At 48.1% G+C, this 26617-nt stretch overlaps 1 protein-coding gene across 3 annotated transcripts in view; it reads left to right on the forward strand.

Moving 5' to 3' along the window:
- INPP5D (inositol polyphosphate-5-phosphatase D) overlaps positions 1–26617 on the forward strand; it is a 110335-nt gene that overhangs the window by 28059 nt on the left and 55659 nt on the right. For all 3 annotated transcript variants that reach the window (XM_019739751.3, XM_019739749.3, XM_019739752.3), the window contains exons 3-5: positions 18716–18866; positions 21155–21326; positions 24515–24655. In XM_019739751.3, coding sequence (XP_019595310.2) covers positions 18716–18866; positions 21155–21326; positions 24515–24655 — 464 coding nt within the window. The remainder of the gene's footprint in view (positions 1–18715; positions 18867–21154; positions 21327–24514; positions 24656–26617) is intronic.

Here is a 26617-nt window from a genome sequence, read left to right on the forward strand (position 1 = left end):
CACCTCTATCTAGTTCCCAAACATTTTCATCAGCCCAGAATCAAACCCCGTACCCATATGACAATAATTTTAAAGTTAGTTTTTTTTGTTTGTTTGTTTGTTTGTTTTTATTCCCTATGCCCCTCTGGGAAATGCATATGTGTTGAATTTAAATCCCCCAAGGCAAAAACTGAGTGGTGGGGGTGATTTTGGGGGAGTTTAAAAAAATGTGTTAAGCCCTGTTTGTGGGGGCCGCTGCTGTGTGGGTAGGGACAGGGCTCCCAAAGCAGCCCCCAGGCCAGGGATGCTGGTTCTCAGGTAGGAGCTCTTCTGGGTCAGGTACAGGCAGAGACACGGGCATCAAGACCCTTGTTAGAGGAGCAACAGATTTGCTTACAACAGTTATACCTGTTTTCTTTCTTTCTCGTTTTCCTCTATATTTTTTCTTTCTTTTTCAACCCAAGTGAAATATGAATATACTTTTTTATTTATTTATTGGGGTGACAATTGTTAGTAAAATTACATAGATTTCAGGTGTACAATTCTGTATTACATCATCTATAAATCCCATTGTGTGTTCACCACCCAGAGTCAGTTCTCCTTCTATCACCATATATTTGATCCCCCTTACCCTCATCTCCCACCCCCCAACCCCCTTACCCTCTGGTAACCACTAAACTATTGTCTGTGTCTATGAGTTTCTGTACAAATGAGAAACAGAATATACTTTTTAAAAGCGTTCAAACCAAACAGAAGGACAGAGTAGAAAGTGAAAGCCTGACCTCACCATCCCCACACCCCTCTTTCCTCCAAGGGGGTAACCACTGCCAATGGTGTGGCATTTGCCATTTTTTGAGCATTTACATAGAGATATGAATCTATACAAATATATAGTTTTTAAAAAAATAAATAGGATAAACTATTCGTATTGCTCTACAGTTTTCTTTCTTTTCATAGCAATTTGTCTTTGTGATCTATCCAAGTCAGCTCACATAACCTTTGTGCTTTTTGGGGGGAAGGGAAGGCTATTTTATTTTGTAATAGAGATATAATTGACATATAACATTGTATTAGTTTCAAATTAGCGTAATGACTTGCCATAGTACATACTGTGAAAGGCTCATCACGATCAATTTAGTTAACCTCCATCACCACACAGAGTGACTTTTTATTTCCTTGTGATGAGAACTTTTAAGATGTACTCTTTCAGCAACTTCAAATATATACTACAGTATTGTTCACCATAGTTTTTTAACTGACATGTTTTAACTTTGGGCTTAACTGTCATACTATACAGTTTACCATCCTCCTACGGATGGACATTTAGACAGTTTCCTTCTTTTTTCTTGTTATTACTACAAAAAAAAAAAATGCTTACAATAAGCCAGGCTTGTGTGGGCCTCTGTGCACATGTGCAAGTTTTCTTCAAGATGAAATGTTACTAGGTTGAAGGAATGCGTATTTTTACTGAAGAGATAGCCACGTCACCCTGCCAGAAGCTTCTTCAAATGAGCCAACTCCCACCTGATGTCCCCACATGGTCTCAATACTGGATATGATCAGTGTCTTTGATGCTCGTCAAACAGTGGATGAAATATGCAACCTTAATATTTTATTTTGCATTTCCCTCATTAGAAATGTGAATAAGCATATTTTCATGCATGAGCTGGCCACTTGTACTTCTTTACCTGTGAATTGCCTATTTATTTTCTTTGTCAGTTTTTTCCCTTTTTGAAAACTCTTTCTGATTATATAAAAAGCTCTTCATATGTTTTCCATATTAATTTTCGGGTTTCTTTTGCTAGAAATATATTTCTCCCAGCCTGTCATTTTCCAAAATACCTTGTTTATGGTTCGTTTGTCATGTGGAAGTTTACAACTTTTATGTAGTCAAATGTTTTCATTTATGGAATCACTCATCTCAATATTATTCACTCAGGGAAAATATCAGTTTTTCCTAGCACTTTGATAATATGCTTTTACGTCTGGCTCTTTATTTATTTTTACATTTGGATAAAATAAGGAAATAGCCACACCACTAATGGAACAATCCATCCTTTTTCTATGGATTCAAAATGCCTTCACATCACACACTGACTTCCCACGTACGCCTAATCCAGTTTTGGACTCTTCGTTCCGTTCCACTGACTGACGGGCCTATTCTTGCCCCAGTTCCGTAATGTTTTCATGACTGTGGCTTTGCTGTGTGTGTTCTCATCCCGTAAACCAAGTTCCTATCTATTGTTCTTTATTCTTGGTGGTTTCCATGCATTTTCTTTTCCAGGTGAATTTTATAAGCAGCTTGTAAAATTCTCTAAAAATTCCACTTGGAATTTTTATGTAATTACCTTGAATTTATAGATTAACTAGAAGATCACTCATCTGCTTATAATATTGAGTCCTTCTGTTGGAGAACATGCATCTCTTTCCTTTTCTTCAGATTTTCTTCTGTATCTCTTATGCTGTCTTTCATGTTTTCTCCGTATAGTCTTACGTCTTCCCTGTTCTTGGGTGGGAAGTAGTTTTCACCACTTTGGTTAACAGAATCTGTCTTTGTCGTGATGTTTTCTGGATGGGTCTTGTTAGTGTCTGGGAAAGTGGTGACTTCTGAGCGGTGCTCGTATCTGTCTTTCTCAATGATCTCACCGGTTTTAATTGTTTTTTTGAATGTCTTCTTTTGGCTTCTCTAGGTACATGATCTTGTGGTCTGCAGATAGTGATAGGTTTGTCTCTTCTTTTCAATATGACTAATTTAGGGAGAGGGGAGTTGTTTGGGTTTGTTCTGTGCTGGCTGGGACCCACAGTGCAGTGACACAGATCAGTGGCAATGGCATTCATTGTTGTCTTGCTACTGGTTTCCGGGGATGTTTCTGCTCAGGAAGGAGGATGCAAATCAAAGACAAGGGGTAAAATGGGAGTGCCAAGAGGAGGGCGTCAGCCAAACTGGATGCCAGAGTGGATGGGGAGCTGACAATATAGCCGGGTGGTCAGTGCCCAACAGGGCGTTCTCTCTGACCCCACAGGGCGTGCTCTCTGACCCCACAGGGCGTGCTCTCTGACCTAACCCCTTGCTCCAGATCACAAAGCTGTGTTTCATTTTGGTCCTGCCTGTTGCCCAGCATGTTTGAGATGCCTCCTAACGTGGTGGCAGCCACACGTTGGCAAGCCCACTTCCTGGACCCTAACCTGAATCACTGATGTGAATGAGAGGGAGAACCCAACAGCACCAGAAACCTACACCCAGGCTGACGTGGTGTGTTCTCACCCTATCCCATATTCCTCCATGTGGTTCTCAACAAAAACTCTCAGGTGAATGTCACAAAATGCTTTGTTGAAATCTATGTAAATATTACATCAAAGATCAGAAGTAGCCCTTGCCTTCGATTTAGTGTTCTGTTTGCCTGACATATGTTTTAACAAATTATAAGCCAGTTAAAAGCATTTTTTAAAATTCAGAGCTTTTTATATAATATTCTGAATTTTCAGCTTCTCTTAAAATTTTTGAAGCTCTGATCACCTTCGACCTGCCTCATGATGATGTAACAGAGGTGAGTGGAAGTCACCTCCCTTTCTCATCGATGTGCCACAGTCCCCACCTCGCCTTATTGCCTCACTTCCAGCCTATTCCACTTATTTACATCACCTGGCTTCTGTAGGCATTTGAGCTGTGATATCTATCAGATTCAACAAATGATCCAATTCATTAGGCTAGCAAACATACACTGACCTTCTGCTATGAGAAGAAAATAAAAAGAACATGTTCCCCTGACTTGGTCTATTCCCAATAGACCCCTGCTGGTTCCTAGGCTCATGCCTTGCTTTGGCACATCTCACAAACCATACTCTTAGTGACCTGACCTAGAATCTCGCCTGGGATGGACGTGGTGCTCAGTGAACTGAGCTACAGAAGAACCTGTCTTCCCCGTTGTGAGCATTGCAGCTTCCCTGGCCCGCCCTCAGCCGTCTGGTCCCCTCCTTTTCACTCTTCCCCCAACTTGGGAGCAGCCCAGGGTTGAGCTCTCCTCTCCTGGGACGAGGCTTGGATTTTGCAGGACAGGTACAGTGGCACCCCCCTTTCTGCCTAGAGCTTCAGTCCCATGTTGTTGGGGTGCCTTTGCCACTTCCTCAGAGCAGCAGAGCTTGCAAACGGTGACTTTCAGTTCCTCTGAAGGGTACACTGTTTACCCAAGCTGCCTCCACTCTTGTTTACCCAAACCGAGCTTCTCTACCTCCAGAGGTCCAGGGTGAGCCCTGCAGGGGAGCTGGAGGGCTCAGAGTTGTCACAGTCTTGCCAACCAGACCACTTTGCTATTGTCCCTTTTCAGCTTCTGCAGTCTCAGACATCCCACCTACCCACAAAGGCAGGCTGGAAGCTGCCCGTTTTGCTCTGGGCCTTTGCCATCTTCATGTGAAAAAGGGTTTTTCTGCACTCAACAGTAATCCCCCTCGACATTTCCCCCAACGAATCATGAACCATCTTGTGTCAATGGTATTTTATTCCCAATCCAGTGTTGCTTCTAGAGACTGAGGCTGTGCAGAGAGAAAACCAAGTTTGCCTGTAAGAACTGAAGGGATGATTTTGCCCAAGTGGTAAATGTGGCTGGGCTACCTGCAGTGGCAAATACTTGACAACCAGTTCCTTCTCTGGGGAAGAAATCAAGGCCTGATTTGCAGTGGTTGCCAATTTCCATGGTGTAAATACTCTCACCATGGCTTCCACCATAGTGGCCACATTTAACAAGCAGCTACTGGGGTGCCGGAAAAATTGGGTTTTGAACTAGTACAGGTTGGCACAAGCTGGCATGAGCCAGCAGCAGCACACACTGGCCTGTGTATTATAAATTCATCCCTGTTGCTGCCCAGGTGGCTCGTTAGGAGTCTGGCATTAATAATCACCTTTGCTTCGCTTAGAGCCCTTTGAATCCCCAAACCCTTATCTGTAAATTATTTTAATCCCATTTTACCCATTCCTTTTTTTTTTTAAACCTATTACTTTTTATCACATTTGGGGAAGATATTTTTTCCTACTTAATTTCCCACTCCCCTGAGCATCAGTTGTTTTTTTTTATCTGACAGACAAGCACTGGTAATTATATTAGCATATTAAACCCACAACAGGTAGCCCATGATGAATGATTCTTCCTGACTGAGAGCCAGGCCCTGGACTTTATTAGCTCATGTAAACATCTGGCTGATGAGTCTTCGGAACTTCATTCATGGACAAGGAACTTGGCTTAGTCTTACAGAGTTAAATGCCACACTCCAGGTCACACAACTACTTGGTGTTGGGGGTAGGGTTTGAATTTGTAGCTGACCTGATGTTTTCAAAATTAGTCACAAGCATTAAAAAATCTGAGATTTCATCTAAGAATCTGCATTTTTTACCTTCCCCTGAATATTCTGAAATTCTGACAACTCTAGGCGTTTGCTACCCCGTGGCGCTAAAGCTGGAGCTAAGTGGAAGCTGATCCCTATAAGGGGACGTTTTTCCAATGTGCCACAGTCTGCACCTCTCCGCAGTATCTCACACCTGCCTGCTTCAGTCATATCAGGCTTCAGATTCTGTGCTTGTACTTATGGGCCACACTGCTCTCTCACTACATGTTGCTTCCCCTTGCCCAGTCCTTCCCCACACTTGACCAAAGAAGAAACTAGACACAGAAGATTTCAGTAATTAATTCAAGTCAAATCAGAAAGGTCACAACAAGGTGAAGAACCCATCTTTCACAATCGGGCTCCATGACAAAACCGCAGTGCATTCTTGCTATAAAGTGAGGTCTTTACAAACTGTTTTAATCCCTCTATCCCTCTCCGGCATTTGCATAACCCTCCTTTAATAGGCAACCGTTTGAGTGTTGTCTTTTTATTTGGATAGGTTCTTTTGAAATGTTTATTGTTTCGTACTCACGTATTTTTAACTCACTGAAGTGATACTAGCTTTCATTCGTTTTCTACTTTCTTCATCAAAGGATCGTTTAAAAATTCTTCCATATTGCTGCATACACATAAGTCTTTGCTTCTGGCGTCTGCATGACACCCCTGTATGCCTTGACCACACTTTACCTGTCTCCTTTCCCGATGATGGGCACCCAGTGTCCCTCCAGAGCTCTGTCACCACAGATTTGTGATGACCATCCATCTAGGTGGCCCAATGTGAGCCCTAGCTATATGCTCAGGGGTGAAATTGCTGAGTCATAGGACATACACATATTTAATTTGTCTAAGTTGTGTCTGATTGCTCTCCAGAATAGCTGCACTAGTCTACACTCCTGGGATTCTTTGTTCAACACAGATATGGCAGGAGAAACGGGAGAGAGGGCTTTTAAATATGTAATATCCACTAGTAAGTAAGGCCCTTTGGATGGAGCTCAAAATAGGCTTGCCTCATACCAAGGTACCAGAACACACAGGTAGAGAACTGGAGGACAGCCACCTTTCAGTGTCCAGGAGCACAGAACTTAGAGTGAGGGACTTGATGTTCTGGTGCTGTCACTTCCGAAGCAAGTCATTTAGCCCTTCTGAGCCTCAGTTTCTTCATCTATAAAATGGGGAAACCAACAGAAATTTAAGTCGCATTGTTTGGATACTCAAAAAAGTAGTAATACTTTCATTCATTCATGCTCAACACAGAGGTAAATACATGACGCAGTTTGTCACCTAACTGCCGGGTAAATACATGACATGTGCCTAGTCTCATTGAGGGTGTCCTGTATCCCCTCTTGCTGGCTCAGGGAATCACGGGCCCAGTGGCCCAGCAACAGCATAGGGATTTGAACCGGTCTGCGTAGAAGGTGAGGTAAGAGGTGTGCTGAGCCCAGGGGGGTGAGAGGAGGAGGGAGGAAGTAGGGAGGGAGCAAGGAGGGGTAGGAGGGGTCCTTATGGGCAGCCATGTTTGGGGGAGAAAGAGGAAGAGGAAGATAAGGGCTTCAGGGCTGATTGCTTCCTCCATAAGGTGGGGGTCCAAATTCTTGGCTGTTGGTGAGGGCTTGAGGGTCAATCCTTGGACCAGCTGTTGTGGGAGGGCTCAAGAAGGACAAGTGAAAGGACTGCTTTGAGAGTTGACCATCACAGGCCAAGTTCTTCTAGAAGCAGACCCTAAGTTTGGGTACTAGTACTTCATTAAAGAAAGGTTCCCAGGAGAACCCAGTAAAAGAGTGGGATGCAGGGGGAGGGCAGGGGAGAAGCCAAGCAAAGCTGCAGTTCCAGGTGACGTCTCAGACTCAGCCTGATCCTACAAGGAGCTCTGGAGTGTGAATTACACCTCCAGTATGTCCTGCATGGAGCAAAAAGCTGGGCTTTCACACACACACACTTTGGGCGGGGCCCAGGGAACAGAGAGCTCCCCAGTTTCTCCTGTATCCTATTGTGAATGAGGTGGTTCCAGGACCCAAAGGAGGTCATCTGAGTTATAGGTCCAAGTCTTTACCAGAAAGCACAGAGCCCCCAGAAGAGAAGGGGGGTGGGAGCCTACAGCAATAAAGGGATCTACAGGAACTGGGTGGGATACCAACAGCATTCCGTATAAGGGCCTAACTGTAACCACAAATTTATATGAACACCCATATTTGGTACAAGCTGCTCCCTCTGCCTACTATATTTCCATTTCTCTTTGCCTGGCAACTGTTATCCATTCTTTGCATCTCAGTTTAAGTATTGCCTCTTTAACGAATAATCCCCGGACCTACCAGGCTATGCCCTTGCCTTACCCTCCCAAGGCGCTGCACTTTGTATTTATTGACTTGTTTATTGTATCATGTCTTGCTTTTCTGCTAGACTGTGGGCAAAGCCTGGGTCTGTGTTGGTCCCTGCTGAATGACTGTGAGCGAATTTCAGGTGAGGTGCATGATAAGAGCTTAGTAACTATGTGTGGGCTGCCTGCTGGCCCAATGAGCCCCCCAGCTCTTGTTTACTGCAACCCTGCTCAGATGCAGAAGGTGGATTGGGGCACTGATCTCAAATAGTGGCTTTGACAGGCAGGGCCTGCAGAAGTACAGGGAATGGAGGGTGCCATGGGGACTGGATCTCTGGTGGCTGCAGTGGGGTTCAGGCTCATCAGAAAGATGATGGGGTCCAGAGGGACCCGAAGGCCTGCACAGAAGATGAGATTGAAGGATGGTGGTCTCTGAGAGGCTGGAGAGCAGACATGGTGGGAATGAGGGCACAGAATTTGAAGATTTGTCCCTTGTGGCAAGTCCTGGTGATAAAACAAGCTATGTGGCATTGGACAAGTTACCTAATCTCATGGAGTTTCAGCTTCCTCATGGGCAAATTGAGAAAATTGTGTCATGAAGGTTCAATAAGAGGAAGACTCAGGAAAAGCTCATTTTTTGCTTCAAATTTGTATTTGTCAGTGTTTGCTGTGTAACAAGCACTCAGTAAGCTCTGTCGTTTCCAACAGTAAGCATTTATTTTTCTCTCCTGGGTCTGCAGGTCAACTGTGGTTGGGTGATCGAGGATGGGCTCTCCTAGACTCAGCTGGACTCAGCTGGACTCCAGGTTTCCGGTCAGGTCCAGGTCTGCTCCTCGGGTCTCTATTCTTGGTCCATATGGCCCCTGGGGCATCTCCTTTTATGACAGGTCACAGGGGCCCAGGAGAGGCAAGCATGAACCCAGAATGTCCATTAAACCTGGAGTTTAGAACTGGCACTTTGCCCACACTGCATAGGTCAAAACAAGTTGTATGGCCAAGCCCAACATCAGTGGAGCAAAGATGTAAATTTTTTGCACTGTAGTCCAAGATGTGGCAAGAAGCCATGAAGAGGGGGTGGCTGCAAAATTCTATAACAGGGAAGGCCCACTCTGCCACAGACTTCCTTCCTCCTGGGCCAGGCTTCTGTTTATGTGAACTTGTGGAGAAAGCACGGAAACCTTTTCCATAGTTAGCTCACAACCTCCCTGTGATGCCGGGTGTGATGCATGGTTTCTAGTTGTCAACTGTAACTCTACTAAAGGACACATCTTCTCCGGGGGTCTTCACTGTAGGTCTAAGGTCCCCAGATCAGGGTTCCACTATCCAAACACACAGACCACATGCTGACGGGGCATTGTCATCCCCGGTCCCCTTGCCCCCTTGCTCTCGAGACACCACTGGGGGAGACCTGAGTGCATCTCAGAGTGTCATTTCAGTACCAGCCAGAGGTGTGAGTTTCCCAGCCTCCAGTGTGCAGGTCCTTTGATGTGAGAAGTTCAAAGCATTTTATAAGCTATTCAGGTCTGCGAGGGGAGCACAGGACTTACTCCCACTGCACAGGCATTGGGGAGCAAAAGGCAGAGATTTGGGGCCTCACAATCTCAACATCCCAGTGGGGGTCCCAGCTCACAGGTGATAAAGCAAACTAGCCCGGGGAGAGTCTGGGAGTTGACCTGGCAGGGGGTTTCCCCAGTGGAAGACTATATGAGGCAGGGCTGCTGGCTGCTGGCTCTGTTGGGGCGGGGTAAAGAGTAGGATTAAAAAGCCTAAGGAAGGAGCGTGGGTTCTGAGAATCGGGGCGGGATGTGGATTTAGAAATGAGTGCAGAGTGATGCCAAGTTGTTCCTGGAAGTCTGCCCAAAACAAGGCAAAGGAAAATCTGAAGAATCCAGCTTCTGGAAGTGAGGGCTGGTGGGAGACCCCAGCTTGCTGGCTGAGCATAAGACAGAGCCCACTCCGCCAGTCCGGGGCAGAAAGGGCCCAGTGTGCAGCCTGGTGGGAGTTAGGAGCAGCAGTGTCCCGCTGGAGACGGCTAGTGTGTGGGGCCGGGCCGGCTTGGCAGTTTCTGCGTTCTTCCTTAAGTTTCAGGTCTCCTCTCAGCTACCATTTCACTCCCTTTTGCACATGAGACTCTGAATGAGCCCAGTGTCATCTTTCACCCTCTTCAAGCCCCCAGCTGTATGGTTTTGGGGACCCTGCCATGGAGCAGACCAGTAGAGATAGGATCATGCTCACAGATAGCAAATGCCAGCCTCCCCACCAGCACCACCGGCCACCACAGCACGGAGGGCAGGCCTGCTGCCACCCAGGATCCAAGCTCCTCCCACATGCTGGGTTTCACAACACCAAACCCAGCCCCCAGCACCAGGAGGCTTGAGTTTACAGGAGAATCTCTAACCATCTGGTTCCACCCTGAGTTGGCAGCTCCCTATGTTGTGGTGCTTGCTAACAGGTTGTGAAAGAATTCACAAGTCAGGTAGAAGTACAGAAGGAAGATTTATTAAAGTATGAGGAGGGTCGGCTGGGCAGAGTCTACTGGAAACGACTGCATGGAGTCTGTGTCTGAAGTTTTATATTTTCTAACCAGGATGTAAATTGCTTCGGCCTGTAATGGAATTTTCTGTTGAGTTCCTCTTTTTCCCTTGGGGTGGGGGGAGTAATTAAACTGGTTATCATATGTTATGTAGATTTAAGTTGGGGCCAGGAGTAGATCCCATACAGATGCAAAATCTCTCCTAAGTCACAGGGCCTGCTTGGTGGAAGTAAACAGAACCATTGAAACTGCATAGTAAATGTATAGGAAGCAGAATCATTAACATTTGGTGGAAAGGAAGTAAAGAAAAAAAAGAAAGCTTTCAAAAAGTCCCAAGCTAAATTACACTTGTTAAATTATACCAGAGATCCAAATCTCAAAATAGAAGATTTAGTGCCACAATTACAACCCCCATCTTAACACCCTACATGCAGTACCTTACCTTCTGTCTAACTAGAAAGTCCACAGATCCCCACCCACCACCTCATCCTCTTTCTTGTCTTGAAATGTTCCCCTGGATGCTGCTCTCCTGACAATGTCTCTGACCACCCAGGCAAGTTGCTCAGCATCTCTGAGACTCAGTTTCCTCGTCTGTACACCAGAGCTATGGCACCCACCTGTGATGTTAAATGTAATATAAATTAGACAACATACTTAACACACCTGATCCAGGTTCAGTTTCTTCCATTTGGGGAGTGGGGTCCTCACCTGGGAAGGGCCAGAGCGGTTCCAGGAGACCCCGCAAAGGAACCCCTCCCTGACACAGGACACAATGGGATCGTGTTCTTGCCACCATGACCTATCATTTGTCCTTAGCGACTGATTCATGGGATCGATCACTGTTTCAAAACAAGACCTGAGGGAAGGTGAAGACCCTGCTCCCCTCGGCGTGGACAACCCTCATTTCCCACCCGTTTCCTCTGCCCTCCAAATGCCATTTACCGCTCACAGCCTTCCAGCCCGTGAACCCACAACCCCAGGCCATTTACTGCACACCAGGCCCTGCAGCCTGACTGCCAGAAAGCAGCCCTTTCGAAAGGTCCCACAGATAGTTCTGACACGTCCAGGAAGATCCCTCCATGTGCCTTCCACTGGCTGGCCAGCTGCCGGCACCGCACAGAGAGCATTGGTCCTTTCTCCTTCGTCAGCTCCTGCTTGTACAGGGCTGTGACGGGCATGACCAATGAAGAAGCTTCATGCTGTCCCTGTGTTCCATGAGAACACCAGGGTCCCTGTCCCTGCCTGGGGCTCTGTTCCAGGTGCCAAAAGCCCTGTCTACCAATCTGCCAGGTTCTGCTCCCCCCAAAGTTCATGCCATCAGTCTCTATCTCTCATTCACCCCAGAACCTAAACCAAACTCAGGGGTTCTGGGAGAGAACAGAAGCTATGTCAACATCTACCCCGGTCCCCTGCCCTTCCTCCCCACCCCAGGCTTCCATCTTTCCAGCCACAAAACAGAACCTGCCCTGCTCATCCATGGAAAGGACCTTTGCAGGAGCCCAGCTTCAGCGCCATGGCAATGCCCAGTACACCTGATTTCCAACCCAGCCTGCACAACCTGTGTGATCAAAGTGAGGGCTCCCCCTCCCCTCTGGTCAGGCTCAAGAACAGTCACATCAACCCAGAAGCTGTACCCACTGGTCGGTGGCCTTGGGGCTGTGACCACCCCCTCACCTCGGTCCACTTGTACTTTGAGATTCCTTGTGGTTGTCTTTCTATTCTTGGTACGTGAGTGTTATTACAGTTATCGGAGCATCAGAGATGTTTCCAAGATGTCATTTTTGTACAGAAAGCTTTAGAGGGATATAGACTAGGAATGCTTTAGTAAAAACAAAAACAAAAACAAAAACAACCAGTTGCTTTTAGACAAGATGCCTTTTAAAACCATCTCCCTTTGGGCGTGTGCATGCACACATATGAATTAAATGAGCTAGGTTACATACACGTAAGCTAAGTTTTTAAAAACTTTTTTATTACAGTGTATAGCTCAAAAAAGTGTTTCCCAAAACCACCATCTAGATTAAATACAGATTATTTCCAACCTGTCTTTTTTTGTTTTTACTTTTTTTTTGGAAAATAATTTCAGAATTATAGGAAAATTTCAAAAATAGGACAAAGAATCCCTGTATACCCTTCACTCACTTTCCCCAATCAACATTTCAGCATACTAAGTTTACTATTGTCTCTCATTATTATTATTATTTGTTTTTTAATTATTGGAGAGTTAGTTGCTGACAATGACCCATTATCCCTAAATATTTCAATCTGGTTTTCCTTAGACTTTGCTCAAATTTCTCCAATTGTCTTAATAATGCCCTTTATAGCAAGATATAAATGTAAAAGATTATATGTAATATACACATATAATCTCCCCTTCTGGAACAAAATTCAATCCAGGATCATATGTTACATGTAATTATCACATCCCTTTAGCTGGGCACAGTTCCTTGTTTTTCATGACCATGGCATTTTTTAAGAGAATCGGCTAAATTTTATACAGTGTCCCTCGACTTGGGGTTTTCAGGTGTTTCCACAGGATTGGGTCCAGGTGCTGCATTTTTGGCAGGAGTGCCATAAAAGTGTGTTCTCCGTGTACCTATCTCAGGAGGTACCGTGTTACTTTGTCCCATTACTACCAAAGTTAACTTTGTCACTTCAGTCTGGTGCTGTCTGCCAGGTTCCTTCGTTGTAAAGCTGCCATTTTTCCCTTTAAAATTGTTAACTGTTTTCTGGGAAGATACTTTGAGATTGTGTAGATACCCCATTCCTCCACAAACACTCACACTCGTTGTAGTGTTTTTAGCATCTGTTGATTCTTGCCCGAATCAGTTATTCATACGATGGTTGCCAAACAGTGGCTATTTCCATCATTCCTTCGACAGTTATTATTGGCATTTACTGTGCGAAAGAAATTTCCATTCCCATTTATTTATATCAGTACAGATTCATGAATTTACATTTTATCCAATGAATTGTAATTATTTTTATTATTCCTTGTAATGCTCAAATTGTGTCAGATGGTCTTTTCAACTGTCCTTGCAGCTGTCTCCTGCCTCCTGTATCCTTTTGACAAATCCTCATCATTGTTTGAAGATTTCCTTACTTTTGGGGGCAACAGATGTTCCAAGCCCACATACCTTTCCTGCCCCGACCCTGGAACCAGCCGTGTCTCCCTGGTTCTGGTCATGAAGAGTGCACTTAGGTGGGCTCATTGCCACTGGGGTGTCTTTGCTTCCAGGTCCTCTCAGCAGACAGAGCTGGGAAACGTGTGTGCGCAGATACACTCACACCTGCCTTTACCTGTAGAGAGTAAAATCCTGAGTTCACGCTGGAGCTTCCTCTCCAACCTGACACAGCAGAGTTCATTCTCGCCTAACTCCTTTCTCTGAGAGTGAGAAGCCCAGCTCCCATATCTCTGTAGATTTCATCATTTGTTCCTGTCCCCATGTGGAGCCAGTCTCCTGCTCTGTGGTCCCGGGATCCTGGCCAGGCCAGCTTCTAAGGCCCCCATCACCTCCTCACCCAGCTCACCCTCTGCCTGCTGACCACCTCCTCGGCCCCAGCCCGCAAAATCCCACTGGCCCTGGCCAATTCAAAGGGAGAGCAGGGAAGGGAAGCAAACTGATAAATGTGTTTTAAAGAAGAAAGGAAAAGGGATGGGGAAGAGCTGATTGGCTTTTAAGGAGACACACCCTGGGGTTCATTCTAGGCCATATGGCTGAAGAGGGATTTCTGAACCTGAAGGTGCCTCCAGAGCTCTTCCCAAACCTGTCTGCCCTTCCCCCCACCATCGCTTGCTAAAGCTGCAGGTCTGGAATCCTCCTCCCTGGTATGTTAGCAAGTCTAGCAAGTGTCTGTCTGGCTGTTCTAATTCCAGCTCCATCCTGGCCCCTGTCCTTCCACTGCGCTTCCCCCATTCAAGCACCAGAGTGGGGTTGCCAGGGCCCCCAGCTTCCGCTTAAATTACTCTTAGCACAAAATCCAAAATCTGTGGGGCTCATCAGGCCCATGATCTGGTCTCCTTGCTTCTCCCATCTTCACTCAAGTTGGAGTCTAATTCTTAGGAAGAGGTGGGTGGTGGGGGGAGCTGGTTAAGGATTGAGAACAGTCCTGAGGGCAGAAGAAAAACCAAGGGAAGCATTTCAGGGGTTGGCAGAGGCAGGGCTGGGAGGAGGTGGGTGTGGCAGTGGGAAGGCCCCGGAAGAGGCATCCAGCCCCTGCTAAGCTGATCTCTGAGTGGAAGAGACACTGCTGGGCCTCAGCTCTAGAACCTGGGAAGCAGGAGGTCATGTTCGGAACACAGACGGAGTCTGGATGGCCAAACTCCACACTACCCCTCACTCGTTCCATCAGTGTGGTGCTTCTGTGGATGTGGGGAGCCCAGGGCCTGGGGGGCTCCGAGGCGTGGACTGAACCCAGCCCCACCCTCACCTCCAGTATTCTAGCCGCCATGGGGAAATAGGGGGGGAAATGACACCAGCTACCCCACAACCCTCCCTGCCATTCTCTTCACAGCGGCCACCTCGTAATGTCACCCCACTTACGACCTACCTAGTGACTTTCTCATCGAACATGGAAAAAAGTGCTTTGCTATAGGGGGATCATGAGCGGGGGTTTTTCCCCCCCCACTTCTTTTAAAACTTTACCATCATTTGTAAAATTTCCACAATGATTGTAGATGCTTATTCACTGTAAAGCGAAGGCTGGCAGAACCTTGAGGAGGGTGTCCATCGCCCCCCCCCCACACCCCCTCCCCGGGCTCCCTGTGTCGGCTTCCTCCTCTGAGGAACCTCTTTCGGTTCCCCAGTTGCAGGCAGCAGACAGTACTGAAGTTAAAATTACCCCCCGGGGAAGTTCCGCGTGTCCAGTGCTGCAGCCTCCCTGTCCCACTCCCCCGCTTCAGTGGGTGTCTGAAAGTCACAGCCCAAGAACTGTTTCTGGAAACAGGCCATTTCTCAGAGTGCACAGCCCTGAACCTCTAACACACGGGACATTCAGCTGTCTTTTGTTCTAAAGACCCCAGGGTTTCTTCTCTACCTCTGGGGCTGGAGGTGGCTCTCTCCCCTTGCTCTGTACCTTCCCCAGAAATGTGGTACCTGGGTCAGCTCCGGTGCCAAGTGATAGGGAGAAGGGGCCCCTCGCTGCAGAGCCCAGCCTAGCAATCCGCGTCTGTCTCCTTTTACAACTTTTCCATCCTGAGTTCCATTTCCTGCATGTGCCCTCTCCTCCGAAGAGCAGTGGGGCCTGTCGTTACCCCTGCAAGGGGCTTGGAGATCTAGATGAGGCTGAGCCAAACAGGGTCCCTTTCCTTCCAGGACTTATAAGCTTGTGGGAAGGCAGGCACATCTGGGCTTGGTAGGGAGCTGTCTGCAGGGCCTTTGTGAAAATGACCATGCTGGGCCGTGCCTGGAATGTTCCATAGACCTGGAGATTTTAAAAGGAGGCTGGAAAAGAGATAGGTATTTTGTTTCACAATCTGAACTAACCCCTACCACGTTGTTTTCTGCGTGACTTTTGGGGACAAACATTAAGTTCATGTCCATTCTGTCGATCCCACGAACCCCAAAGGGACATCTGCTAACAGGCCGACTTGACTAGGAAATGCTGCTCTTCGCTTGTTCACAATCAAGCTGACAGTCATGTACTCGAGGGATCCGCTCAAGACAAGGAAAGTGTTCCCTGTGGAAAGTTGCCAGGGAGCAGAAACCCAGGCATCTGTAGGCACTACCCTGGAGCGTGTCTGTCCCTGTGTGGGGCTCACGTTCACAGTGCACGGCTAACGTGGGGCTTCAGTGTTTTCTTCTTTGTTTCAAAATGACTTGATAAATCTCTTCAGGAAGCCAGTGGTTGCGGAATGAGGAACAAAGTCTGGAGGCCTTGACCGTTAAGGATCAAGGACAGCCCCCTTTCCAGCTGGGAAATGTGGCCGGTTCCGCTCCTGGTGTGAGAACAGACTGTGCTGTACATGCAGGACCAGCAGGCTGGCCTTCCCACTGCCTCCATCAATGGCTTGTCACCTTGGACTTGACGAGCTGAGTGGGTGCTGTGTGCTCCGAGCCCCTCCTTCCAGTTGGGTTTGGCCAATGGGAGGCACAGATAGGTGATGGGAGCGTAGAGGACCTCCTGCCCTGTGTTCCAGGTTTTGGGGGCCGCAGCTCCTGCCAGGGAGTCCTGTCTGGGTTCCCACGCTTACTCGTCCCCTGCGGCTGGTCCCACGGTGGTAACTGCTCTGCTGTTGCTAGGTCTGGGCTGTGGCAACCCTCTTACTTGTATCCCTATGTCCTGTCCATTAAATTCTCCCCAAGTTCCCCAGTTTAACAGGACATCTGCTTCCTTCCAGAACCTGATTGATATACCTGACAACCTTCTCAGACATTTTGTATTTTAAATTGTTGAAAAGGCACTGCCTTTGGCAGCTGTGCTCAGGGGCGAGGGGAGGGGTGCTCCCCTGCTGTCTACCCTCCCCCAAGCCATTTCTTTGTGCCCCACCTCCCAGTCCCAGACCCACATAGGGTGCTCCCTGGCCACCCCTCCTCCTGTTCCAAAGGCACAGCTGTCATCCTGACCCAAACACACAGGTCAGTCCAACCACTAATTGCCGAGCACCTCCGACAGCCAGGCGCAGTGGCACCATCTGGGGATACAACAGTAAGGAGGCCTGGCCCCTGACTCTGGGGTGTACAGCCAGGTGCATACGCCCTTGACCAGACCCCCACCCCACATGACCCCAGTGATCCCAGCAGCCTATGGTCCACCTGAAGGCCCGGACTCCCTACTTTCTTGGCTTTGACTTAGCAGGGTTCGTGAGGCACCCAGGTGTGGCTGCCCTTGGAGCAGACCCACCCCCTCGCTGGCCACACCAGGGCACCGCCCCAGCCTCCCATGTCACTCCCAACCCTGCTGGAGCCATAGGTACCTGACTTGAAGGTAGATAAGTCAAGATGGTCCAGCCGTGCTCAGCCCTAGACCCCGCTTGTTCACCAGCGTGGGTGGATTTTCCACCCTGTTTGCCCATTGGCCTCCTTTTCCACATGCGACGGGTACATGTGTCTTTAGCAAGAAAGGAGCTGGTAGCCCCAGGGGAGTAGTTAGATCTATGACCTCCAACCCCAAAGAGGGCACCTTCTCAATTCATTTTAAAATTACTGATATGATGGGGGTTATGATAACAGGGGTGAATCACAGGCACTCAGTGTTAGGAGCACGGGCGCTGTGCTCCCGCGAGACCAGGGAAGCCCGAGCCAGAGGGGGCGAGTCTGTGGTACTCATCCCTGTGTCCATCAACAGCCTGACAGAGACTTTGCTCCCGTCCAGCTGTCCCAAGCTCCCTGCCCCACCCTGGAGCCCAGCTGCACCTTCCTCCCCACCTGGGGTTGCTGCTTCGCTCAGCATCTCCTTGGCTGGGTTCACAACACACAACACCCTGCCTCACTCTGTCTGCCTTTGTTTCGGTGCCAGAGGAAGGGAGAAGTCCAAGATGCCTTTGGGTTTCTGGCTGGGCCACTGGGGAGATGATCGTGCCATTCCTTGAGACAGGGAGCGCTGAGGAGTCATAGAGCAGGGAACTGGACAGGGAGGATAGACAGGATGTTGGGACACATTGGTTTGAGCTGTAGAGTACAGCACTGATGAGAAGGCAAGTCTCCTACTTGCAGTTCTCCCATTGGCCCTGATGCCTGTCACCCCCTCAAAGGGAACCAATAGGGGCTGGGCCTCGGCAGGGTGGGGTCTCAGCTAAGCAGGGCCTCAGCAAGAGAGCCTGGTGTCAAGGGACCTCCTCAAATTTCTTTCTGGAGCCATAGAGAAAAAGGAGACCTGGCCCCAGGGCATTTGAATAGTCCAGTAGAATTACCCAAAGGCTCCTCTGTTATCAGCAACAGAGATACAAATCAGGGAAGATTTTTGTGCTGACTCATTTTCTGGGCTTTGGAAAAACAGAAGTACAGCAAATGAAAAAATATAAAAATAAAAGCAAAACAATTGCTAGAATAGGTTTTTCCTCTGTTTAAAAATAAATGATTTGGGGGTGGGGGGGAAAGGGGAACAACTCCCCCCACCAAACTCTCTCTCTCTCTCTCTCTCTCTCTCTCTCTCTCTCTCTCTCTCTCTCAAAACATATTCTAAACTATTGAAAATAGATTTCTCGAGGTTGTGGGGCTACAGGTGATTTTTCTTTTTTAGTTCTGTATTTTCTAGTTTTTCCATAACAAAAATATATCACTTGTATAACAAAATACTTTAAAAAATAAAAGCTTTTTTGTGTTCTTTTTTGTTTTTTTAACTGAAAGGAAAGAAATCTTTAAAACTGTCCTATTTGTGCCTTTTGCAGACTGGCTCTTGGGGCTGCCAGTTACAGGATGTGAGGGTGTGGGCGTGGCCGGCAGACCGGTGTAGGAACCCAGGGCTTTTTCTGGATCTCGGTCACTCTGTCACCCGCGCTGCAGGTGGCCTTGGTGTCTGGGTGATGTCCCAGCCAGATCAACCATGCTTCTGTTTGGGGGTTCTGTCCTCAGGCATCCGAAGGCGTCCCCATGAGGTTCTTCACCAAGTTGGACCAGCTCATCGAGTTTTACAAGAAGGAGAACATGGGTCTGGTGACCCACCTACAATATCCTGTGCCACTGGAGGAGGAGGACGCAGGCGACGAGCCAGAAGAGGAGACAGGTAGGAGGGACAGGGGAAGGCAGGAGGCTGGCAGCTGCCCGGCATGAGAGGAACCTCTGGGACCCTGCCCTCTAAGCGCCATGGTGAAGAGGTCCTGGGGTGCTGGTCTCACCACAAGTGCTTATAGATTAGGTGGGTCCAATTATCAGAGGGAGAGAGTGTGACATCATGGCTAAGGACAAGTTAGGAACAGAGACTTGAGTCAGACCTGGGTTGGACTTCTTGCTCCTCAGCTTCTCAGTTGTGTGACTTTGGGTAAATTACTTCACTCTCTGAACCACACACTGACTTCTCTTAAAGAGACAGTAAAAATAATATCTACTCTCAGGTTCATCAAATGAGTCAATAAATGTAGAGCCCAGAGCTTAGTACACAGTAAGCGCTCAATAAATGCAGCGACCACTATCATCAACCAAATAATTAGCTGCATTTCACTGTGACGAGGATAAAGGAGTAGGGAATCTTTGCACCTAACTGGAAGGATAAGCTAGGTGTTTCTTTGTATCATCATTAAAAGGAAAAAGTAGAGACCCTGAAAATTATGTGAGAGTCAGGCCTGCCCTTTAAGTGGTGGAGGGACACAGACCAACAGAACAAGTCCAGCAGAGACGGGCAGCTCAGCGGGGGAGCTCATGGGGGCGGGATGTGGCGGGGGATGAGGGGGTACTTCTTTTCCCCTTAAAATCTTCCTAAAAGAAAACCTGAGATTTGTAATTGAGCCTCTCAACTGGTCAGGGCTCCTAAATTCCAGGGCCTGGAAACAGCCAGGTCCCCCAGGTCACCCCCAAGGGAGGGCAGAGTAGACCAGAGACGCTGAGGTCCCTGGGCTGGCTCCCAGGCTGTCCCTGGCACGGTACCCTTATCATCCCACTCCGGTGGGCTGGCTTGTGGGCACCGCCCACCTTCCTGGAAACCCGCTTTGAGTGTTTGCAAAGCTCACCCGCTGCCCCAGAGCATGAGCTCTGAAGAGCAGCCTCCCCAGCCCTGTGGAGAAGGTTGGGGTGGGCAGAGGGCTTCAAAAGGACCGCAGTGTCATGGAGTCTGAGAGGGACCCAGGCGGGCCACGCCTCTTCTTGCCTCCCTCAACCCAGTAAGAGGTGCCCTCCGCTGTGAAATAACCAGAGCTGCCGTGTCCACGTGTGAGTGCAGGGCCACTCCCAGCGCCACGCCATGGCCACTTGTCCCCCAGGTGTCCCCCGTTGGCCTTGGCCTCATCCTGCAGAAGCGCCCTCCACACACGTGTCCTCACTTCCCTCGCATCCCAGCCCAGCTCTTCTGCCTCTCAGGGTGGCCACCTGGAGAAAGACCCCGGCACCTTCTGTAAGGGCTGGAAAGAGAAACCCAGTCTTGTGACTGCTGGCTCCACCGCACCAAATGAAGCTCGGGTCTTCTCAAGGCACTGCAGTCCCTACAAGGTTCAAAACAGGCTCGCAACCATCTAAGGAGCCAAAGTGGCCCGGCCAGGAGAGGAAGTGAAGGGCTCATCCTTTAAAGAGGACGCCCCCACGTAGTTAGCTCTGTGGCTGGGGCCATGGGGCAGCCATTTGGTACAGGAAGAGGCTCCGGCAGGAGGTTCTGGATTCAGGGCCTCAGGACCCTCACTCATTTGTGGTACTTGCAGGATGGAAGTCCTCCTAAAGGTGAATGGCAAGGAGTTTCACCTCTCAGCCCGAGTTCAAGTCATTTGTCATATTTCAGTTCTCTGGGTGAAGGGACATCCCTCTCTTTGATTTGTCTCTGAAGGGCTGGGGGGAGAGAGAAGGAAGGCAGAGGCTGGAGAGGAAGCAGAGAAAGGGGGATGAGGTGGGAGAGAGGAGCAGTGTGTCTGGGGCTGCCCGCTACCCGCCCCACTCCTGCTCTGGGGACCCGGCCTCTGCCTGGTCCAGGGCCCCTGGTTCAGCCCGCAAGCTGGCCATCCCGCTGAGCTGCCTAGTACTGCTGGCTCCACCTGCCCAAGGCCAGCAGCTCTGCCTGGGATGGCCATCTGACCCCAGATGTCAGGTGTTTGCTGAGCGCCTCAGTGGGACAAACTGCTAGTCCCCGGGGCCAAAGACCACTAAGACCAGGTCCCTGCCTCAGCGGCTCGCCGTCTAGTCAGGGAGTCAGTGAGGGAGTGGGGACTGAGGGACAGTGTGGCACAGATGGGTCTGTAACTGGGTACAGTGGCCGGGACCTCGCATGTCTGGCAGGGTCACTGCACAGAGGACACAGTTTCTCTCTATAGGTGGGCGATGTGGAGAAAAGCTAGCACTTAGCCCAAATGGCATTCCTGCTTTTCTCTTGGGTAGAAGGTGTCCCATCTCCACCTGAACTGCCACCGAGAAACATCCCTTTATCTGCTGGGCCATGTGAGGCCAAGGAAGTCCCTCTCGTGAGCGAGAATGTGAGAGTCGCCGAGGTCAGCCGGCCGAGCCTCTCGGAGACGTTGTTTCAGCGACTACAGAGCATGGACACCAGCGGGTGAGTCCCTACCTGGCGGGTCCCCTTAGAGGCCAGCCTCGGTGCCACAACACCCAGGCAGCTCCCTTTGGGCTCACTCCTGGAGGTATCCCTTCTACCCTAGAACTTGTTGCTGTGAAACCCACTGCCCTCCTGACGGTGTGTCTGTGCCCAGCTCACTGCACAGCTTCACGGCATGGTCCTGCTCAGAGGCTCCATCTCCGCCAGGCCCCACAGCATGGCAGGAGCTGGGGATGGAGTGGGGTACAGTTCTGTGCTCCAGACTTCAGGGGCCTGTGCTGCGATTCCCTTACCGGGGCCTGCCGTAAACTCAGACAGCATCTTTTCCCATCACACATACCTCCATTACCATGGCGTCTACGGGGTCAGGAGACCCAAGCAGAGGGGCTCCCTGCACTGCAGCCTGGACCAGCCACACAGTCCTTTCCTGCTCGGGGCCCCATTCAAAGGGGCCCCCTTCCTCATCACCAGTAAATGGGTCAGAGCGATAGTTGCATGTGTGGTGTGGACTATGAGGTCTACACAGCGTGGTGCTCCTTTCTTTGTGGTGTGAGGTGTGTGATGCTATCGTTCTAACACTTGAAGTTGCACTCGCTCTGATCCAGGGTTCTCAGGATCTGGTCCCTTACGTGGTCCCATACAGGCTCCTGCTGGACCACACTGACAAAATTCTGTAGTTTCTTTGCCATCTGGTCCCGTTTGTCTCTTAGCAGTCCCGGCCCTTGCAAATCGGAGGCCCCGACTTTGAAGATAGTTCAGGGGGCTGGCTTCAGTAGGAAGGACGCCCCATGAGGGGAGCTTTGTCGCCAGTGCCCAGCATGTCACCTAGCGTAGAGCAGGGACACACTACTATGTATGTGCCGAATGAATGAATACGTGAGGAACTTCCACGCATTAATCATTTAAAAACATTTTTGTTTCTATGTGAGAAAAAGGACCCCCAAAAACTTCCTTGTGGCAAGGCTGCTGAATCATCTCCAATTAGAAAGATCAATTTGAGGCAGCCAGAGCTCCTTACCTGCCATCTGCAGATAAAGGAACCACCCGAAGGTATACACAAGCCACCCCGTTGCTAGGATACCCGGTGTTTTACATTTCTACCTTGACACATTCTCTGATTCAGCTCCAGGCCCACTGGGCTATGTTCTCCTCACACTCTGAGTTACTTGTGCTGTGTATCCACGGGCTAAATATCCAATGCTTTGAATATGTTGATATGCACATTATCCTAGTGACCCTGATATATGTGTCTAAATAACAAATGCTTATTAAAATATTCCGTGCAACGCCCATTGTTGAGTGTCCTTGAGTTTGCATTTCTCTCCAGATTAAATGCAGTGCACTCCTTGGGGAAACAGGCAAGGAAGCCCAATGGTGCCACCACCTGCCCATTCCTCCCGACTCTCCCACTCCAGGACCTCCTCTGTAGGGACAGGTATTCTCTTGGGCCACAGGGCCCAGGAGTTCAGGACAACATATACAGCCAAGCCTCTGTGCAGCATCTTAAGAGGGCTTGTAAGCAGGCGAGGCAGGCTCTCTCTGGTTTTTGCTTTTTAGCTAACATAGCAATTGGGACTTAGATTTGGGGATGAGTAAATGGAGCATGGTGGATGGCCCATGGTGACACTTTGCTTATAAAATAGTTTTCTACATAGAAGACTGCCTTTAAATTATTCTTTATTATACGACAAGCTGCACAGTCTTTTGTGCAAGTTAATTAGATCTATCAGTTAGGTCATAGTTAAAACAAGATAGCTGAGTAAAATTAACCTTCTCTGATAAACAGTTTACATCTTATGTCAACACTTTTCTACAACAAACATTTTAACAAATACAGCTTCCTATAACAAGAAGTCACGGCCTCAAAGTTACAAGTCAATAATCATTAGAACTATTAAAAATACATGTCTTAATGCTACTATAGGAGAGAATTTGCCCTTTTTAGTAAAATGAATTTAGGCAGAAATTGGATTTTTGTGATGTGAAGACTCAGAATAAGCATAGATTAAACCTAAGTGTTAGGATAACTCTTACGTAAGGAATCGCTGACCTTGACCTCAGTAAATCAGGATGGCGAATTCACCCCTTCCTAATCTTAAGAGCAGTAGCTTTTCGTTATTCAAGGATCCTACAGAAAAAAACCTGTGACCTCTAGTTTCCACTTGATAATCTATCAAGGCTGAACAAAGATTTTTTTAAGGCTCGTAATAATTTTTCACACAGACAAATCAACGTCCTTAAGCCTAGTTTCCTCATTTGTGTGTGAAATAGGAATAATAATAATCTCTGTCTTGTAACATTGATTTGAGGATTTAAGGGGAAAATGAGCATAAAGTGCTTAGCAGAGTGACTAGGATGGGATGTTATGCTCAGGAAATACTTGCTGTGATTAATTTTCATTATTATAGGAATCAAGATTCAAAAGTTATCCCGAAAAAAAAAAGGAAGGGTGCTACATAGGAGATAGAATGTAGAGGTAGGCTCAGTCCCAGGTGAGGGCCGTGGTGCCATGCGGCCTGGGCTCTCCTCCGCTGGGTCACCATGTTCAGTGGACAAGCCCTGCCTGCAGTCCCATGGCATTGTTCATAAATTGAAGGGGCTGGACCAGACCCAGGAGGCTGAGGGCGGTGCACCTGGGCGGCCACCACCATCTCCCCACCCCCATCTCTCATCACAGAGACTTCCTCATGGAGCCTAGAATGACCTGGAACCTCCTTGACCCAGAGATCCAGGTCACCCTTGGCGGTGACTGTGCAGTTGGCATGTGAGCTAGAACAATTTACCATCCCTTGACTAGAGCCTCTCTCAGCCCTCAGCTCCTGTCTTCAGGAATAGATGAAGGAGGGAAACAAGTCCGCACTAGATTTTCCAAGCTGTTTCGTCTCCATTTTAAAGGATAAACATTTCCCAATCGCCAACCAGTATCGTTTCCTTCCAAACCCTGGCTTTGGAAATAAGCCTTCCTGGTGGGTGATGCGCAATCTGCCTTGCTGGACCCTTCAGTCTTGCTCCCACCTGCTTCTCTATCCTCTGGTGAGAACTAGAGAACCACACAGGTGTGTGGAAGTTCCCTCGAAGGACGTTGCCTCAGCCAGAGACTCTGAGAACGTGGATTTCTTCTTGTTACTATTGGTGTTTGTGGCCAAAGAAACAGGATAAACACGTTTTTATTTCTTTTTTCCCCCCAGGCTTCCAGAAGAGCATCTTAAAGCCATCCAGGATTATTTAAGCACTCAGCTCACCCTGGACTCTGATTTTGTGAAGACGGGCTCCTGCAATCTCCCTCATCTGAAGAAACTGACCTTGGTCCTATGCAAGGAACTCTATGGGTAATGGTGCCTGTAGGGGTGGGGGTGGGAGGGATGTGTTGGCTGAGCAAGAGAATCGGCTGTCAGAGTGGCCCCTGTACCCCACCTGGCTATTTCAACACCGCTGGTATACTCAGAATAATCACACAGTTGGCAGGAGCTTAGAAATCTCTGTGGCTCTTTCGAGGTTTTGTTTTCATGGTATTTGAACTGTAGCGCTTTCTCCCCTCCCCTCCCCTCCCCTCCCCTCCCCTCCCCTCCCCTCCCCTCCCCTCCCCTCCCCTCCCCAGAAGTTAATTTGAAGCCAGTTGGTATGGGAAGAGGTGAGCAGGCGGACACTGCCAGCCCTTTCACACTCGCTCAGGAACCAGCATTTAAGACTTTTGGGGCTAGTCTTCCTTCTGGCTGCAGCCGGCAAATTCAACAAGCAAGTAGGGCACAAAGAGGAAATAAACTAGTCAGCCTCTTTTCTGTATGATGGTGATGGCCCAAGATATCCGGTGATGGCAAGTTTTTAATTGAGCAAATTCACCAAAACTTCAGTTTTCTGATATTGAATTCATTGAATGACCAATTGGAAAAAATTCCAATTTCATTTAGATGTTTTAATTTCACATTTTAATTTTATTAACGCAAAACTTAATTCCAAGTTTAATTACATTTTAACTGTTAAAAGTGGACATCGTCTACATTAAACATGTGCTTAAAAAAGAAAGATTCAGGCAGATATGCCATCTGAAAATTTAGTAGAAAAACAGTGTAAATGCCTTTTTAAAAGCTTGAAAAATAGAAAATAAAATTCAAAAACATCTGAAAGAAATCACGAGGAGCCACAACAATGCCATCATAAATGAAAGGTCAACATTTGGTAGGAAAAATAGCATTTCATGTGAGCGAGGTGGGTTTTTTGGCCTATACTATTCTGCGTTTTATTACAGATACCCCAATTTCAAAATTTTCCTATCAGATTCTCTGGTGCATACCCATCTTAGCTTAGTTGATATGCAAAAAAAGAGTCTTTCATCATCAGTAATCAAATTGAACTTTTCCTCTCAAAGACTCCTTAAAGTACAATCAATTTGGTTGGTAAATTTAACAAATAATTTCGTTGACAAATCGAGCACTCACCAAATTGGCCAGTCAGGTTTAATTTCACTGAATTGGCTTTCTACCAATGCGGTTTTGGCCAACCGGACCTAAGGCCATCATTTATAAATTCCCAGGGAGAGCTACTTTTCCATGTGACACTGTTGTTACAATCCATTTATCACCAGGGAAAACACATACGTGGCACTTTCTCTTTAAGAAACGTAACTTCAGGATGACTGGCAACAAGCTTTTATTTCTGCTCCAGTGGAGAGCCTGTGACATGCCGCTTCCTTGCCCAGGAGGAAATTTACCGTTAAGTCTCTCCACTGAGCTTCCCCTTGTCACCCCACACATTGGCAGCATTCCCCAACACCTCATCGCTACCTGGACTTTCCTAGGATCTGAGTCACCCCACCTTATGGGGACAACAGCTTCCCCAACGTCCTCTCTGGTACATTGTACTAGTGGAAAAAGCTTCCTTTGACTTCTAGCTGTTCCACATCTTTTTTTACTGAATAGCTACCTTCCTGTTAGAATTAAAGATGCTGTGAGGTTCCCCCGTGCACGACTGTTTGTCTTCGCCATGATAGGCAAAGTGATAGCAGGCTTGGAGACTTGGTTAAGTGAAGGGTGGAATTTTAGAAAATCTTAGGAATATATTATGTTTTCCATGCTCTCCACCCCCCAGCCCCCCCCAGCCCCCCTGCTGATGCTGTTCCAGGAAACTAACTACAAACTCATAGTTTTCAAACTGCTTTGGTTGGAACAGGTCATTCATTCATTCATTCATTCATTCATTAAACAAGTATGTTTGGAGGGCCTCCTTTGAGCTCTGTTCTGGGTACTGGGGTATAGTAAGAAACACAACGCACAAGGTTCCTGCTTTTTTAGAGC

Source organism: Rhinolophus sinicus, chromosome 17, assembly GCF_057876585.1.
Source record: "Rhinolophus sinicus isolate RSI-liver-muscle chromosome 17, RSI-T2T, whole genome shotgun sequence".
Classification (NCBI taxonomy): Eukaryota; Metazoa; Chordata; class Mammalia; order Chiroptera; family Rhinolophidae; genus Rhinolophus; species Rhinolophus sinicus.